Below are 17,253 nucleotides of genomic sequence, written 5' to 3' on the forward strand. Positions count from 1 at the left end.
AGGTGGTGGGTGCTCCAGCCTTGGGGGTTTTAAGAAGAGACTCGACAACCATCGAGAACGGTACAGGGAATCCTGTTGGAGCAGGGCGTTGGACTACATGACCTCCAAGGGGCGTCTAGTCTCTAGTGCAGCCGAGGCTTCCTCAGTCCTCCCAGGGTTTGTGTTTTGGGATTTAATCCTCCTTCACTCTCGCCCAGAGGCCAGTCACTTCCGCCTCTCAACGCCGCCCATCCCCTCCTTGAGCAGCGCAGGCATGTTAGCAGCCCGAAATCCCCAGAATTCAGAGGTTAAGTGCAGCATTTTTGCTTCTCACAACACACAGCACAACAATTTCACCATTAACGAACAAAGTGCACAAATTCATCTACTTGTGAATTTTAATTGTTGATGTATCATGTGGGGGGACACCTCCCCTTTTCTGTGTTAAACACAACTTTTCTTTAGAATTATCTTCAGATCCAAATTCCTGTTTGTGTCAGAAATTTAAACTTTATTGCATGCCGGATTCTTAGCCAAAACAGGACACTGCCCATGTAGAAATGCCCGTTCATAGCTAACACATTTCTACAGTCACCACAAGCCTGTGTGCTTATCAAGATGTCAAACATCGCACCTTGTTTTCCTGGGTGCAATTCCTGAATCCCTTCAATTTTGCATCTGCCCCCCCCCCCCCCCCCAATGATTCCACTCACAATTTTGAGCAGTCAACCTTCCGCCCTGTTCGTGCAAAGCCTTCCTGGATCAATGCAATTCATTTATGAACAGCACAAGAATCGGGCAACCTAAGAGCACAAATGGAACCCCCACCCCCTCCCCCCCCATGGTGAAATTAAAGTATTAATGGAGGTTGGAGGAGGGGAAGGCAGGGACAGGCCAGCCAGGCAGGCACAGCTAAATGTCTATGGAGAGTCTCCGTCCTCCAGGTCCTGGTAGTCCCAGAGGGGCTTTTCCAGAACTAAAGATGCTTCTGGGGAGAGCAGTGAAACCTCTTCAAGAAAAGAGCATAAGTCCAGTTGCCTTTTCAAAAAAAACTCCTTTGGGACAGCCAGCATTCTACTCCCAAAACTCTTGGAGCAAGAAGGGGCCAGGCCCACCCCAAAGAAACCCCAGCGACCCCCAACTAGGCAGGCCTCAATTAGGCTCTTGGGGCACCTGATCCTGGAGGAGGGTCCCTGGAAGGGAGCCATAAAGAGACACCCCCCCCCCAGCTATTCTTTGGCAGGAGGTGGTTAGGTCTGCTCACAGCTTGGGCACCCATTCTGGCTCCCTGCTAGCTTCCAAGCTTGTTTCTCATGAGGGACTTGCTGTAAAGCTGAGGGGCCAGGAGGCCCCCGTCATCCTGGGAACAGCCACCACCTGCTCCTCTTAAGTGTGTGTGTGGGGGGGGGGGTTGTCAGCAAGCTTTTCCTCCTCCAGACAGATCCCATCCCTCTTCACCTGTGGGCACGGCTGGGCTGGCAGGTCTCCAAGCTAAGAAATGCATCAGCCATCCGGGAGACTGCTGATAGGCTGCCACTGCCCCAAGGCCTAGCCATCTGCTCCCCACCAGTCTGTTTTTGGCTTGCAGACATACAAGAACAGGCGGTGGGCTGAATTGGGCCTGCAGGTTGCAAGTCGTTGACTTCTTCTCTAAATCAATAGAACAGTAAACTTTCCTCTTACAGTTTTGCTTACTGAAGAGCAAAAATCCAGTCATGATAGCCGTCTTCACATACCACTGAAGGGCTGTCAGAGGGCCTGGATTTATTCTTCATAGCCCCTGAGGGCAGGTGGAAGCTGGAGAGAGAGGGAGGGAGGGAGAGAGAGAGATTCAGATTCAGCCTGGAAATATGGAGAAATTTGGGTACTCTGTCACTGGAGGTTTTCAAGGAAAGATTGATCAGCCCTTTGTCTGGGATGATATAAGGATCCTGCCTTGGGCTAGAAGACCTCCAAGGTCCCCTCCAGGACTAAGAATCTATGATTCCATGGTCTGCACACTACCAGCCTGGCATATTGTACTCTCATTTCAATCGTGATATCCTTCAGCTGGAATTTTGCTGAAGGTCTTTGTGGGCTCACAAAACAAACACATCTCCATTTAGGCTTTGCATTCATTCTAGTTACTGTTCCATTATAGAAAAGGAAAATTCCTTGCATTATTCTAATTGCCAGGCACGGCTAGAGCCACAGAGTTAGACAAGTTGCCACGGCAGTGCATAAGTGACTCACGCCCTTTTAAACATTAGTCTAGTTACAGCATCCTCAGTCTGATAGTTTTTCAACTTTTTTTTTAGCATTCAGAACTTCCTTCCATGCATCTTTTTTCTTGGGAGACTAACATTTGCTTGGATTCCACTCTCTGAGGTGTTGCTATTATTCTGGTACAAGCATCCCGTGCATTCCATCCTCAGCCCAGATCCCTTTTCTTCTTCTTTACTGGACAACCCACCACCCCCCTTCGCCCACCGCCATCCTTCCAGGGGTTTCCTTGACAGACTCCCCAATCCCTTCAGAAAGGGCAGAGCTGCGACTGGACTAGAAAAGGTCTTAGAAATTCAGGATTAGGGAGATGTTCAGAGATGTGGCTGCCTTAAAAGTCCTCCACGTTGAACTAGTCATGACACATCAGGAATCGATCACAGAAAATGTTTTACAACATTTTGTACTATTCATAGAAAGTTTTATAACATTTTTCAACTCTATGGCTCCCAAATTTTGGATGCATGTGGTAAAATTAGCCCACTTGAGGCTAACCGTGGTTCAAAAATGTTGCAGGAGGCACCACCCTACAGCCTGGTTCAAGGTGACAGACAGGGGAGCTTGATAGCGTTTGGTTTCCATTCAGTTCTGCCCGGAGAGGCCTGGTTGATCTTTCCCTTTCAATCCTTCTTTGCAGTTTTCCTCCTGGGATCTCAGGACCCCCGTTTTCCTCTCCTGCCCACCATCTTCCTCTGGAGAAGCAGCTGCTTTTCCCAGCCTTTTCACTCCCTCCTTCAAGGGGCTTTCCTGCGGGCGAGAGACCCTCGAGAGGCAGAGAAAGCATCCTAGCCGGCCAGCCGGGGTCCCATACAGCCCACCGGAGGGGCCGCTCCTCTAACTGCTTCTCCGCGGGATCCGTCGGCCGCTCTTTGTCACCTGGGCCGCTGCCGGCCTTAGGAGAGCCTTGGGCCTTGTTCGCCGGCCAAGCCCCGGGGAAGCCGCTCGCGGGAACCCGACGCGAGCTTGGCTGGAGGTGTCAGCGGAGCTCCGGGGAGGGGGAGGGCAGCGGCCGGGCTAGACAGGCCGGAAGGTGACCCTCACAGCAGAGGCCAGAAAGGAGGCGGGCAGGGCGGGCAGGGCCGGAGGGCAGAGCGAGGTGGGGGAGGGAGATGCCGCCGCCGCCGCCCCGAGAGAAGCCCGAGCTTTGCCTGCCGCTTCCGCCGGACGCCCCCTCGAAAAAAGACTGGGCGCGGCCCTCCCCGCGAGCCCATCCTCCTCAAGAGGCCCCGGCGCCCTCGGACCCGCACCCCCCCCGCCCCGCTCCGCCCCGCCTCCCCGGGTGGGGGCTGGCGCGTCCCGAAGACTGCTGCGGGCCACCTCTGCGCTTCGAGGGCAGCGTGGCAGAGGCTCCTCCGCCGCGGCCCTTCGCCTGAGCGCCGCGCCCGCCCTCCGCTGGCCCCGAGGGGACGGCCTAAGCGCGCCGGGCTCTCCTGCCGCGCGCCCCACCCCCGCCCCTGCCGACAATGGTGACTATTGAGGGCGCGTCCGCCGCGGCCTCGCCGGAGGAGTGGACGCGGCCGGGACCGCCGAGCTCGTCCGTCTCTTCTCCCCGCACTTCCCCCGCGGGTCCTTCCTTGCCGCCGCCGCCGCCTCCCCCGCCGGCCGTGAGCCTGGTCGACGGCGCGCCCTGCGAGGGGGCGGCCGAGGAGCCCTCCGCGCGGCGCCCGGTCCGTCTCCGGAACTTCAACTGGGAGGCTATTCCGGCGGAGCGCATCCGCGGGCGCTCCAACCTCTGGACGGCGGCGCGACGGCGCGGCGACTGGACGCCCGACCGGCGTCTGCTGGAAGAGCTCTTCGGGCAGCGGCCGGAGCCGACCTGCAACGGCCTCCGGGCCTTCCCCGCGACGGAGCAGGTGAGGGCGGAGGCGGGCCGCGTGCTCTGCTGGGCAGCAGCGCCCTGGGCGGCTCTCTCTTCCGACGGCCGCTTCCTGGCCGCTTCACCGAGGGTGCGCCACGCAGGGCAGCGCAGGGCCGAGCCAGCCCAGAGAGTGGCGCGGTCTGGCAGCTCTCCCTCCCCGGCCAGAGAAGGGGAGTTGGGCGCAGCCCCGAGATTGGGTGGCGCCTTTTGGTGTCGCTTCTTGGAGCCCGAACCCTTCGCAGCCATTTCCCTTCGGAGTTGCTTCTTTCTGACTGAGAACGTTTGAAGCTTCCCGCCGCAAAGGAATATTTGAAAGGCGATAGAAATCCCGCCCCCCATTCAGCCTCTTGCGAGAAGAGCCCCGTGGCCCCCGAGGGACTCGCGCCAAGAGCCTCTTGGCTTCTCCCTCGCCTGGCCTTTCATTGCGGATCCTCTTTGGGCAGCTCAAGATAGGCTGGGCTGGGGGGGGGGGGAAGGGGGTCCTTTTGTCCTCAGAAGAGTTTTGCCAGGTAGAGGACTCTGAGCCGTGGGAGCTCACCCAAATCCTCAGAGCTTGGGGGAATCGGAGTCTCCTCTGGGGTGGGGTGCTGGTTGAAGCCTCCTTTGCTCAAGAGCCACCCGGGTTTCCCTCTGGAAGGCGTTGAAAGGCGGCTGAGGGGGGGGGGTATCAGTGGCCATCCAGCCTTGGGGGGACCTTTCCCATCGCTGGACTCATAGGACTGACCTCCCCTGATTCTCCATAGACTTTGTGGCCACATTAACACAACACGCTTAGTGCCCTTCTCTGGGGGGAGAGGGCAGTTCCCCCCAGCCTGCCCCCCCCCCCCATTGAGCCAGTGGTGACTTTCAAATTTTTTTGGAACCTACTCTGTGGGTGTGGCCTCCTTTGTGGGAGTGGCTTGCTGGCCATGTGACCTGGTGGGAGTGGCTTGCCGGCCATGTGTTTTCTCTCTCTTTCTCTCTCCTTCCTTTTGTCTCTCCCTTTTTTCTTTCATCTCTCTCACTCTTTTTCTTTTCTTTCTTTCTTCCTTCCTTTCTCTTTCTCTCTCTCTCTGTGAGTCTGTGTGTGTGTGTGTGTCTTTGCCTCTCTCTCCTTCCCTCCCTTCCTCTGTGTCTCTATGTGATTCTCTCTCTGTGTCTCTCTGTCTGTCTATCTGTCTCTGTGTGTGTATCTCTCTCCTCCCTCCCTCTGTGTCTGTCTCTCATTCCCTCTATCTCTCTGTGCCTCTGTCTGTCTGTCTCCATCACACACACACACACACATAGACACAGAAACACACACACACACACACATACTGTGGTCCCCTTGTTGAATGTTCCAATCACATTTGAAACACTGAACAACTGGCCTGTATTCCTGGTTTTTTGCAGCATTCTGCAGACATGGGAGCAAAATATATGGTTAAAAGTACCTGGCAGCGGCGTTCTTCCCTGGGGGACTCCGCAGAACATCCCAAGACCAATGCCACCACATCTGCCCTCTTTGCGGACAGGTCCTCTTCAGAAGGATGAGGCCCCACTGGTCCCCCTCACGTTCCTCGTGTTCCAGCCACGGCCCCACGCCGTGGAGCAACTCCAGAGCCCATCCGTGACCCCCGTGGAAAACATATGCGCGCGCACACACAGCCTGCACAATTACAGGCCCGGAGAGTGAAGCCTCTACACAAGCCCACAAGCGAATGAGAACAAGTTCTGAAGGCTCCAGGATGAGGGACGGAATCTCCGCCGTGGGCCAGTAAAGCTTCGTCCACCAGAGGCAGCAGGACCAAAGCCCCTCTCCCAACTGGCCCTCCCTCCCTCAGAGTGGGCGAGGGACCCGGCTGCCCCGCTGCCTCTGGCTTCCTTCCCAGACTCTCCACTCTCCGGGGCCGTAATTGTGCAGGCTGTGCATCCGTCCTTATGTTTTCCACGGGGGTAACGGATGGGCTCCGGAATCGCTCCGTGCCTTGGAAAACATAGGCGGGCAGCGGGGCAGCCGGGACAAGGCAGGGCAACCCACGCGGCTTGTTCAAACAGCAAAAGAAGGGACAGGAGAGGAGTTTGGCTGTTTGAAAAGCCCCGCTTGGAACTCCTCTCCTGCTCCTCCTTTGGCTGTCTGTACATGCAGTGCGGGTCGCACTCCCTTGTCTTTCATAGCCACCCCGTTAACAATTGGGGTGGGGATCCATGGAGAGGGACAAAAAATATCAATTTCTCCCCCCCCCCATTGGAAACGAGGCAGCTTGAAAGACAAGGCAGCGCCACCAAAGGACCTTCCCAGAGTTGCTTTTCTGAGCCGGGTCTACAGGGTCGGGGGCGGGGCAGGCGTTCCGGAACTTACTTCCGGGTCCGTTGACCAACCGGTTCGTGAGGACCGGTGAGGACCGGCAGCGACCCACCCCTGAACTGAGCAGCCTGTGCCAAAGCAGCAGATCGTTTTCTTGCCAGTTGCTTGTTTCCAGGAAAGATGGAAGCCTGATAGTTCCTTCGCTTAGAAAGCTGGGTCTTTCTGGTTGAGAAGAGCGAACGGCCAGAGGGTCCCTGGGGTGGGTGCTGCTCGTGGCTTTGTTAGTTATTGACCTGGGTTTTGATGCCACCGATGGGAGCAACGCCTGGCAGACAAAAAGAGTTCTAGATTAATCAGACCAAGCTGCCAAGATTCTCTCCCTCTCTCTCTCACCCACACCCCAAAATGTGGAGGGCCAAAAGACTTCACCTGGGTACTTGACAGGGGGCATGGAATGGCACTCTTTCAGCCGAGGGCTGCCTTTAACAAGGACGGGGTGGATGCCAGTTGGCAGAGAATGTATGCACGTATGTACAGTATGTGTATATTTAAAACATGCATATATGGCCACTCCTCTTTCGACCAACTCTGGGCGGCTCCCAGTGCAAAGTATTGGGAAGAAGATGCTGGCAGTTCTTCCAGGGGGGTGGGGGTGGGGGTGCTCCAGAGATGGAACTGAGCAGGGTCCAGGGCTCCTCCTCCTCCTCCTCCTCCTCCTCTTGTCTACCGCCAGGGGGTCTGCAGGGCAACGGGAGAAGTGGGGAATCCCTGCCAGGGGGTGGCACTCAAGAAGGGTTGCCTGGCTCTTTTCAAGAGGGCAAAAGCAGCCCCTGTTCCTTCCCCTCCCCTAATCTCTTTCCCTCATTTTAGGCCTCCCTTTTGGATGCCAAGAAAATCCTGAATCTAGGAATCTTCCTCAAGCAGTTCAAGAGGTGAGGGGGGAGGGGGAAGAGGGACCCCAGGCTTGCGGGAGGGGGGGGGGGAACAAGTCACGAGGAAGCTCTCCCTCCCCCCCCCAGGCCAGTTGAAGACATCGTGGCTGATATCCGCCATGGCACAGGAGTCCCTTATGGGCCGGAGAAGCTGCTGGAGCTCTTTAAGATGCTTCCGGATGGGAAGGAGGTGATTGGGGGCCTCGGGGGAGGAGCGGAGGGGCTCTTGCCCCCTGGACAGATTCGTGATTGCCGTTGTTTCTCCTGGGAAGGTGGAAAAGCTGGAGTCTTTCCAGGGTGACCGGAGCCGCCTCTCGGAGGCCGAGGTCTTTGCGCTACTTCTCGTCCAAGTGCCCAGGTGAGGGGGCTGGTCTGGGCATGGAGGGCGCCATTCTAAAAGTACTGCTGGACAGCCCCCCCACCCCCCCTCTTGTCTTCCAGCTACGCCCGTCGCCTGGAGATCCTCGTGCTGAAGCTGCAGCTGCTCCCCCAGCTCAGCGCCCTCCAGTCGGCCATCCAGACCCTGACCGAGGCTGCCCTGGGTGCGCGGAGCCTGGCTCTCTCCTCCCTACCCCCCTTGACCAGGAGGAGGTGCAACTGCAAGGGGCCTCTGTCCTCCGTGTGGGGGCCAGGCTGGGGCCCATCATCCGGGGAGGGGAGGGGGCCCAGCCGGGGCCTCTGCTTGGTCCTGCTGGGGCGGAGGCTGCCCTCCCCCTTGCTCAGCTCCCCTCCTACCTTCCACAGAGCTGCTGGGTTGCGAAGAGCTTCACGACCTCCTTCGGCTGGTGCTGGAGACGGGGAACTACCTAAACGAGGTGACCTCTTGGGGCTCCTCTTGGGGGCTCCTGGGGGGCTGTGGCTCTTGGGGACTCGGTCCCCTGAGGAAGCAGCTGGCTGGTGCCCCAAGTGGGGGAGGCATCTGGCCAGGCTCCGGAGAGCGTGGCTGCCTTCAGGCCTCTCGAGGGTGGGTGGTGCAGGCACCTGACCCCCTTTGCCCCCTCCCACCCTCCCTCCCTCCCTTCCCCTCCTGCAGGGAGGCTATGCCGGGTCTGCCTGCGGTTTTCACATCTCGTCCCTCCTGCGGTTGCCAGACACGAGAGGCAACCAGCCTGGCATGGACCTCCTTCACTTTCTGGCCTTGGTGAGGATTTGGGCCTGGGGCTGGGAGGGAGGGAGGAGCCCTGGGAAGAGATTAGAATACAAAGGGGAGCCCTGGAGGGGGGCAGGGTGACCCTCCCCCGTGGAGGAAGCTGTGCTGTGGCTGCCTTGAGAAGCTGCTCCAGGAGGTTGGTGGTTCTGGCCTTTAGGACTGGCCAAGAGGGGGCCGAAGACTATCTGGGATGAGTTTGACCCTGTGACCCCCGAGGGCATGGACAGAATTATGGGGAGACTCAGTGCTGCCACTTGTGTGCTGGACCTGTGTCCCTCTTGGTTAGTTTCGGCTTTCCAGGAGGTGACACGAGGCGATTACCAACGCTTCATTGAGAGAGGGGTTCTTTCCCACCGCCTTGAAGGAGGCGGTGATGAGGCCCCTCCTTAAGAAGCCTTCCCTGGACCCAGCCTCTTTAGCCAACTATCGTCCGGTCTCCAACCTTCGCTTTGTAGCAAAGGTTGTCGAGAGTGTGGTAGCACGTCAGCTTCCCCAGTCCCTGGATAAAGCTGCCTACCTGGATCCGTTTCAGTCGGGTTTCAGGCCCAGATACAGCACGGAGACGGCATTGGTCGCGTTGGTCAATGATCTCTGGCGGGCCCAGGACAGGGGCTGCTCCTCTGTCCTGGTCCTATTAGACTTCTTGGCGGCTTTCAATACCATCGACCATGGTATCCTACTGCGATGACTCGGGGGGGTTGGGAGTGGGGGGGCACCGTTTTGCGGTGGTTATCCTCTTACCTGTTGGATCGGTCACAGTCCATGTTGACTGGAGGACAGGGATCGGCCCCGAGGCGCATCTGTGCACAGTCACTCACGCCCTTGTCCTTTCTCACCTGGACTACTGCAACTCTCTACATGGGGCTGCCCTTGAAGAGCACCCGATTCAAGGTACTAAGTATCACCTTTAAAGCGCTCCGTGGCTTAGGCCCAGGGTACCTGCGAGACCACCTACTGCCACCAGTAGCCTCCCACCGTCCAGTGCGATCCCACAGAGTTGGCCTCCTCAGGGTGCCGTCGGCCAGACAGTGTCGGCTAGCGACCCCCAGGGGGAGAGCCTTCTCTGTGGGAGCTCCTTCCCTCTGGAATGAGCTGCCCCCCCCCCCCCCCGGAGCTTCGCATAATCCCCGACCTCTGGTTGTTCCGACGCGCCCTAAAAAGTTGGCTTTTCCAGCCAGCCGGCCTGGCCTGAACAGAATAAAATACAGGATTAATTTGGTTGTTAATTTTAATTTTTAAAATTTTATTGTAAGTATCAATTGGGGTTTTTTTATACTTTGTTTAATGTCCCTTTTAATTCTTGTAATATGTGTTTTCATTTATGTTGTACGCTGCCCTGAGTCCTTGGGAGAAGGGCGGCATATACATCCAATAAACCTCAACCACCTTCACCTGCCTCTGCTGGGGGGGAAGGGGGGGATGGGTTGCAGGGCAGCTTTTCTGAGGGGTGAAGTGGAAGGACCCTGGGACCCTAAAGGAACCCCCTTCCACGCCTTGGCCTGGCACTGTCTCGGGCTCTTAGGAGACGAGATGGGGTTTCCAGGCAGATTCAGTGCAGTGGGTAGGGAGGTGGGCAATCGCTCAAATGCGCCCTCCAGATGGGTCTCTTTTTTTAAAGGTCCTCTGGAAGGGGGAGGGGGTCCCCTTCTGACGCTTTTCATGGGGAGAGGTCCAGTGGGCTCAACCATTTCCAAATCCCTGCCCACATGATGGGCTGAAATGAGCATTAATCCTTCTGGGCCAAAGAAGGGGCTTGGGTGAGAGCAGGGGAAGGGGGCTTGGAGCAGACACTGCCCCCTCGGGTCTCGCCACAGGGGACGCCTTTTGCAGCTGCCTTTGTCTCCTCTCCAGGAGGCTGAGAGGAAGGACCCCGGCCTTCTGCACTTTCCCCGGAAGCTCCAGCACGCAGCCCCTGCTTCACGGTAAGGAAGGCGATGGAGGAGACCCTGGAGGGGGGGAGGCCGGATCAGACCCACCTTGCAGGGCCGAGGAGATGGGCAAGGCCGCTCTGCCTGCTCTGCTGCTGCCTGCCTGCCTGCCTGAGAACAGGCCCGTGACGGCTGCTCTCCTCGGCAGCATCGATGGCCAGGAGGTGGCGGCGGAATTGCAGAGCCTGGAGCAGCGTCTCTTGGGAGCTCGGGGGGACCTGGAGGGTCTGGGCTTGGAGGGCCAGATGGGGCCCTTCCTGCACACGGCAGAGCTGCGACTCGAGGCCGTGAAAGCCGCTCAGCAAGACCTCCAGTGGGCTACGGCCAGGCTCGCCGACTTCCTCTGCGAAGATCCCGAGGCCTTCCGCTTGCCCGAGTGTTGCGGCATCTTCCACGCCTTTGGGGAGCGTTTCCTCACAGCCATCGAGGTAGGGCTGGCCGGCCTGCCCCCCCCCCCGCCTCGGTGTGACTGTCTCCCCACCGCCAAGGGAGCGTGGGTCACAGAGGCCGCCTGAAAGGCTGAGGAGGGGGGAATTCTCTCACCTCTCCCTTGGGCTCCTCACCCCCCCCCCCCACAGGAGAACCAGGCCCGGGAGGCCGCCATGCACCGAGAGCAGCAGCGGAGGCAGCAGGAGCAAACCAAGCAGGCGAAGCAGAAGCGGCGCTCCATTGCCACCTGCTCCTCCCAGGATCCTGGCTTGCGGGACCTGGACCTGGATCTGCTTGCCCTCTGGACTCCCCCCTCTGGCCGCCGCAGCCGCCCCCCACGAGGTCCTCGCCCCTCTGCAGCGAGGCCCCAGCACCTCAACCGGCGCCACACCCTCACCGTGCTGTCCCCGTGCCCTGAGCCCCTGGAGGCTGTCCCCCAGCCCCCTCCCCCAACCCCCCCGAGCCGTAGCAAGAAGGCCGGGGGCTTTGGTCAGAGCCTCAAGGCCTTGTTCAGCAGCCCCCCAGCCCTGCCTGCCTCCGCCCAGGGCCCCCTCTCCCCCAGCACCTTCCGCCTGCCTGCCCTCTTCCAAGCAAAGGGGCCAGAGAGCCCCTCGTCCCCCACCTCCAAGGAGGTCTGTAGCCTGGTGGGATTCCTGCGTCGGCTTAGTGTCGGGGAGAAGCCCCGCAGCCCCTCCTAGTTCGAGGCTGGGTCCCTGTGCCCCCCCCCAGTCCTTCCTGTTCCCTCCATGTGGGGGGCCAGACAGGGGGGGCTGTTTTAACCTTCCCGTTTCTGTGCCTTGAGTGGTGTTAAGGGACCACTTTGTTTACATTCAATAAACCTTTTTCAACTCGACCTTTGCCTTGTGTGATCTGAGCCACACTCGCCTGCCCTGGCGTGGAAGCCCCAAACAAAAGCTCACCCCAGGGTCCTCTGGCCCAGGGCTCCACTGGGGATCTGAGGGTGTATCCTTGATGCTCAGAGGTGCATCAGAAATTCATAGTTTTTAATTGTAAAATCCTTTCTGAAATGGGATCCTAAGCAGCCCCCGATTGCCCGAGGCCTGGAAACGTTGGAGGGTGTTTGCGTGGCCTTGCAGCCCCTCCAAAGGGGGGGGGGGAAGCACGCCCTGTTCTCCCCTGCTTTGACAGGCTCCAGATAGGCCGGACAGGAGCAGGACCCCCAGGGCCTCGAGATCACAAATGAAATGCCACCCGTGACAGGCTGGCCATCATCCCTGTCTAGCTTCATCCTTCCTCCTCCGCCGAGAGCTGCTTGCAGGCGGAACAGCTTTCCCCTCTGGACCACCCCCACCCCCACCCCAGGAAGCTCGGGGAAGGTTCTTGGGAATCCCGCTTCCAAGAACAGCAGCCGCCACCCCAGCAATCCCCAAGTGGCCCCTCCAGTAGCGGCCCTTCACCTTCCCGCATCTCGCAAGAAGAGAAGTACAGCGCGGGGCAGCCAGGCGTCCTCCCGGCGGGAAGCGCCGCCTCTGCTCCGGGGCAGGGCTGGTCCGCGAGGGAGCCGGCGGCGGGGCCGGCCTTGGCAGGGCGGCGGCTTCCGGGCTGCCATCCCGAGTTCTGGAAGCGGGGAGCAGGCGCCGGCGCTGCTCGCTACCTGTGGCCTCTCGCGGCGGAGGCCTCTACAGGTGAGTCGGCTCGGCGCTCGGGTATCGGTCCTGTTCGTGAGGCCGGCGGTGGGCCGGGCGCCGGGGCAGTCCTGCCCGGGCTCTCCCGCCGGATTGCTCGGGAGCCGCAGGAAAGACGGCTGCCGGGCTCTTCGGGAGTGGCCGGGCAGGTGGAAAGCCCCCGACTGTGCGCGCACCCTCCTCCTCGCTCCGGCTGCCGCTGCCCACGGACGAGCGGGCTCGCGGGACGCCTCGGCGGCGTTTCTGGTCGCGGAGCCCCCGGAGCAGCAGGGCCAGGCGGGAAGGCGTCGGCCCTCGGGGCAGGTGCGCGGGTGGAGAAGGCGCAACTCGCCGGGCGAGCGGCACCAGTCGAGCCACATTCTCGCCCGAGGCCGGGCGCCTGCAGGAAGAGAACGGCCGGGGCGGCGTCCGCTTCTCTCGTCCCATGCTGCCCGAAAGCGCCTCGTGGGCCGGCGTGGCAGCTTTGGAAGGGATTCTGCGTCCGTCCGTCCCCCCTACCCTCGGCAGCCCAGCTCTGGGCTTCCCGCGAAACTGCATGCCCGGCGGCCGTGTCTCAGCCTTGCGTCGGGCTTCGGAAGGCGGCTCCGCCACAGCTGTTCGATCGCTAATTGGGCTGCCTTCCCGCTTTCCCCGAGGGGCGCCCGGCGTCGGGAGTTGCGGCGCTGAGTCTTGCCTCAAGACTGAGGCACGACCCCCCGATTGATGCGGGTGGCGGATCGTTTCCTCGCGACCGGGGCGATTTCTCTCCATGGCCACCTGTCCCTATTACCCCCTCCCCTCCCTCCTTTCCTTCCCAGCTGCGGCGCCTTCTCCAGAGAGCCGCTGGGTCTTCATGCACCGAGTCCAAAGGTGGCCTAATTGTTCTCCTGGCCACAGGCTCCCGGAGGGCCCTTCGTCCCGCAGGCTGAGCTGTTTTTTCTGGGTGTTGATCTCAGGAATCTCCTCCAGGGCCAAAAGTCAAAGGCGTCACTCTTCTTCCTAACTTCCTCTTCAGACTCCAACCTTTGCTTCCATAGAGGGTGACAGGAAGGATCAGGACTGGCAGGATTCTGGCCTGTGCAGCCCCAGAGCCCTCCCCGGCTGGTTCCTTTCTCCTGAAGGTTGAAAGGCAGAAGCATCCCTTCTTGCAGCTGTTGGGCTGAGCAAGCCCGTCCCCCCCCCCAACCTCCCTGGCTTCCAGCAAGGGGGAGAATTTCCTTACCAGGCCTGGGGAAGAAGGGAAGGGCTTTGGCTGTTTTTCATCTTGCTTTCTTGCAGGGTGTTTTTGTGAGAGGGGCCTCCAAAGTGACTCTGAAGAGTGTTTTTACTTTTGATACAAGGGTCCCTCTCTTCCTCCTGGGCTGCCCAGCCCATAATGGGGGAGTTTCCCCTCTAGAGTGCAGGTGAGAGAGTTGTTCTGACCTGGGCTTCCTGATACAGTAAAAAGCACACGCTTAGTCCCAAAACCCCTCTTTTTATTTAAAAGGCTGTGAATTACGTTCATTCACAGCCTGTAATGAGTCCCAATTAGTTCTCAAGAGTCCTACCAAAGGTCTTGGTAGGACTCTGCCAAAGTCTTTCGGGATAAGGCTGATAAGCCTTATCTTTCTTGACATGCTACCAAAGACTTAACTGGCAATTAGCTTGGCAAGGCCACACGGAGCACAGAGTCAGAACGGAGCTTCAGAAGGTAAACTGACCAGCATGAACCAAGTTGCTTCCTGCAAAGGCTCACTTTACGTCCTATAGGAGGGGCCAATCACCTCCAAGCCTTCCTCCCAAGTCGTCCCTTCTTGTTCTTGCCATCTGGCAACTAAGCGCATGAGTGCACTGGGAACAGGAGGAGTCTGTTCCTCTGCCTTGCTGCTGGCTGACTCTGGAGGCTCCAAAGGCAGCACATAACTCCTAGAAGGCTCCCTCTCTGCCTCTGATGTAGGGCCCTCCTCTGAGCCTTCCCCAGACTCCAGGACTGGCCCATGTTCCTCCCCAACCTCCTCGCTGCAGCTCTGCAGGCCGCTGGTGGACCAAAACAAGAGCAGAGCCCGTTCTTTTTGCCTTTTGGCCAAGCCATCACCGTAGCTCCCTGCCGTCTCTGCGACAGGAACACAGAGATAATGGCTTGTTCTTGCTCTTCCTGCCAACGGTGCCCAGGCTCAGGGATGCCACTCAGGAGCCCCAAGAGAGTCCTTGCCTACACCAGTAGTTGACGCTGGTCTGGCAAGATGGAAAGTAGCCGGGGGGGGGGGGGGCTCTCAGGTCCAAGGGCGGCGGGTTGGCAAAGGAACCAGCCCAGCTTTTCTCTCTGAACATGCTGAGCACCTCTTGGTCTCCACTCAGTGCCAGCGCCCCCTAGTGGCCATGGGGACGCTAACAGAACCTTTGGATTTTATTTAATTATCTATTTATTTACATCCTGCCTTTATTGTTTTTATAAAAATCAAGACGATGAACATCCCGCCTATGAGGGGCTGAGAGAGGGAGACTGGCCCAAAGCCAGCCAGCCAGCTTTCATGCCACGTCCTTCCAGGGGAGAAACAGGGGAGGGCAAGTTCTGTCTGCCTGCCAGCTAAAGACTTAGCCCGCTTGCGGGTTGGTTTATGACTATCATATTTTTTTTAAACCTAACTAGTTGTTGTAAATGAGTCTCATATTATTTTTATCCAAGGCCTCAATGTGATTAGTATCTATTTCCATCAGCAACACTTAAGGCACCAAACCTATCCTTGATTCTCTCCCCCGTTAAATGACACTCTTTGCGGAGTTCCATGGCTGGGGAATTTTATGAGTTGGTCCACGAGTTTTAAAGTTGGCCTAAAGTTTGGGAAAAGTAAAACCAGCCATGAAAAACTCCCAGAGTTGCCTATGATGGTCCTTTCAGTTTCATGGAGGGATTGAATAGCACTTCTCAGTATCTGGACAGGCGTCCTCCTGCAGACCTTCTCCCAAAACTAGGATGGCATTGAAAACAAGTTGCAGGTTAGAGAATACTTTATGCAGTGCTCATTTGATTGAGGAGACTCCCAGCTCAGGGATCAGCAAGCAGAGGAATGAATGGAATTCCAAGGGAGGGAGGGAGGGAGGGAGGGAGGGAGGGAGGGAGAGGCTGGGCTGACCAGGAAAACGTTGAGGGACAGCAACTGAGCCTTCAAACCCCTTTCCTCTTGGGGAAAAGCTTTATTGGCTTTTTTCCAATAAGCATCAATGATCTGGTGCTTTAATACCCACAAAAAATGATCAGTGTGGTCCTTCTGGTCAGGAGAGCATTTCCAAGAATTGAAGACCTTAAGCATTAGCAGGTTTTGGCTAAGCACTGGGCTCTGTTTGATAACTGCTTCTGTCAGGCTGTCTGTCAGCGTTACTCCATTCCATAATTAGGAAAGAAAACTAAGAGACTCCATGAGTTGGAAATTCAAAGTACTTTTACTAATTATAAATGGTAAGCAAGCAGTTGCGAAGCAAAGTCTACTTAATAAGGCGCGAAAGCGATTGATATATAGAATAGCCCATTCCCCCCCCCTTAGGATCATAGCTCCAGGCCAATCATAAGTCCTTCAAGTGTCAGGTGTGAGATAACTTCAAAAAGACAGGCCAAAGATGGAATGTCGAGGCCGTTGATGCAGGCGGGAACACTCACGCATACGCAATCCCAATATCTGGTACATCCTAGAACATTCCTCCAGCACATCAATTATCCCCTCCCAAATACCAGCCCCCCCCTTCCCGTTTCATGGCAGCTGAAGCAACAGCAAGGCAGAAGCTGACATCCGGCCGTCCCCCGGAAAAAGGCTGTTAGGCCTGTAAAAAACAAACGAAACAGACAAACGACAAACACAAAAAAAAGAGGGAGGGGGAAAAAGAAAGTCAAGGCTTGTCGGGATAAGCAGCATAAAAGTCTCGAAGTAAACGGGGAGCTCGAACATGGGATTTATCAACCCATTCAGTGTGGGAGGGAGGAAAATGTTTCCAAGCCACCAGGTATTGGATGCGATTACGGTGTTTGCGGGAATCAAGAATGGCACGAACTTCAAAATGACGTTCCCCATCCACTAGTAACGGAGTAGGCGGAGGTTCATCTGGGGGGCGCAAGTGGGAAACCCGAACAGGTTTGATGAGGTTGATGTGGAAAACCGGGTGGATGCGGTTGAGGTGTTTTGGCAATTGTAAACGAACAGAAACAGGATTGATGACCTTTACAATAGGGAAAGGGCCAACATATTTGGGCCCCAATTTCTTCGACTTCTGTGTAGTGTGCAGGAATTTTGTGGACAAATATACCAAATCCCCAGGGCGGTATTCATAGGGCTGAGAGCGTTTTTTATCTGCTTGCTTCTTATGGGCTTTATGAGCAGCGTCCAAAGTGGAAAGGGTCAACGGCCAAATGTGACTGAGGCGTTCACTCCAGTCCGCAATTGAAGGGACTTGCGGTTGGTCACTAGGCAATTCGGGAATAGGAACAAAATCGTGACCGTAAACGACCCGAAAAGGGGTGAACCCCGTGCTGGAGTGAACCGAGTTGTTGTAGGCCACTTCAGCATGTGGTAACAAGTCCACCCAATCGTCTTGTTGATAATTGATGAAGCAACGTAAATATTGCTCAAGAACAGAATTTGTACGTTCACAACCGCCATTAGTCTGAGGATGGTAGGTGGAGCTAAGGCCCTGGGCGGAGCCGATGCGCTTGAGAAATTCCTTCCAAAATTTAGATGTAAATTGGACCCCCCGATCGGAGATAATACGGTCGGGCACTCCATGCAAACGGTAGATGTGGGAAATGAACAGTTTAGCTAATGCCTTGGCGGAAGGAATTTTGTGACAAGGCACGAA

The 17,253-nt window shown here is 57.4% G+C and overlaps 1 protein-coding gene across 1 annotated transcript; it reads left to right on the plus strand.

Moving 5' to 3' along the window:
* The first annotated feature begins 3,109 nt into the window (after positions 1 to 3,109).
* On the plus strand, positions 3,110 to 11,568 carry LOC116510526 (FH2 domain-containing protein 1-like). Its single transcript, XM_032220124.1, has 10 exons — positions 3,110 to 4,094; positions 7,236 to 7,297; positions 7,385 to 7,487; positions 7,570 to 7,655; positions 7,739 to 7,839; positions 8,042 to 8,112; positions 8,331 to 8,438; positions 10,299 to 10,369; positions 10,524 to 10,803; positions 10,954 to 11,568. Exons 1-10 carry the CDS (start codon positions 3,705 to 3,707, stop codon positions 11,500 to 11,502), a joined length of 1,821 nt encoding a protein of 606 aa, XP_032076015.1. The 5' UTR covers positions 3,110 to 3,704; the 3' UTR covers positions 11,503 to 11,568.
* The last annotated feature ends 5,685 nt before the right edge of the window (positions 11,569 to 17,253 follow it).

Source organism: Thamnophis elegans, chromosome 6 (assembly GCF_009769535.1).
Source record: "Thamnophis elegans isolate rThaEle1 chromosome 6, rThaEle1.pri, whole genome shotgun sequence".
NCBI lineage: Eukaryota > Metazoa > Chordata > Lepidosauria > Squamata > Colubridae > Thamnophis > Thamnophis elegans.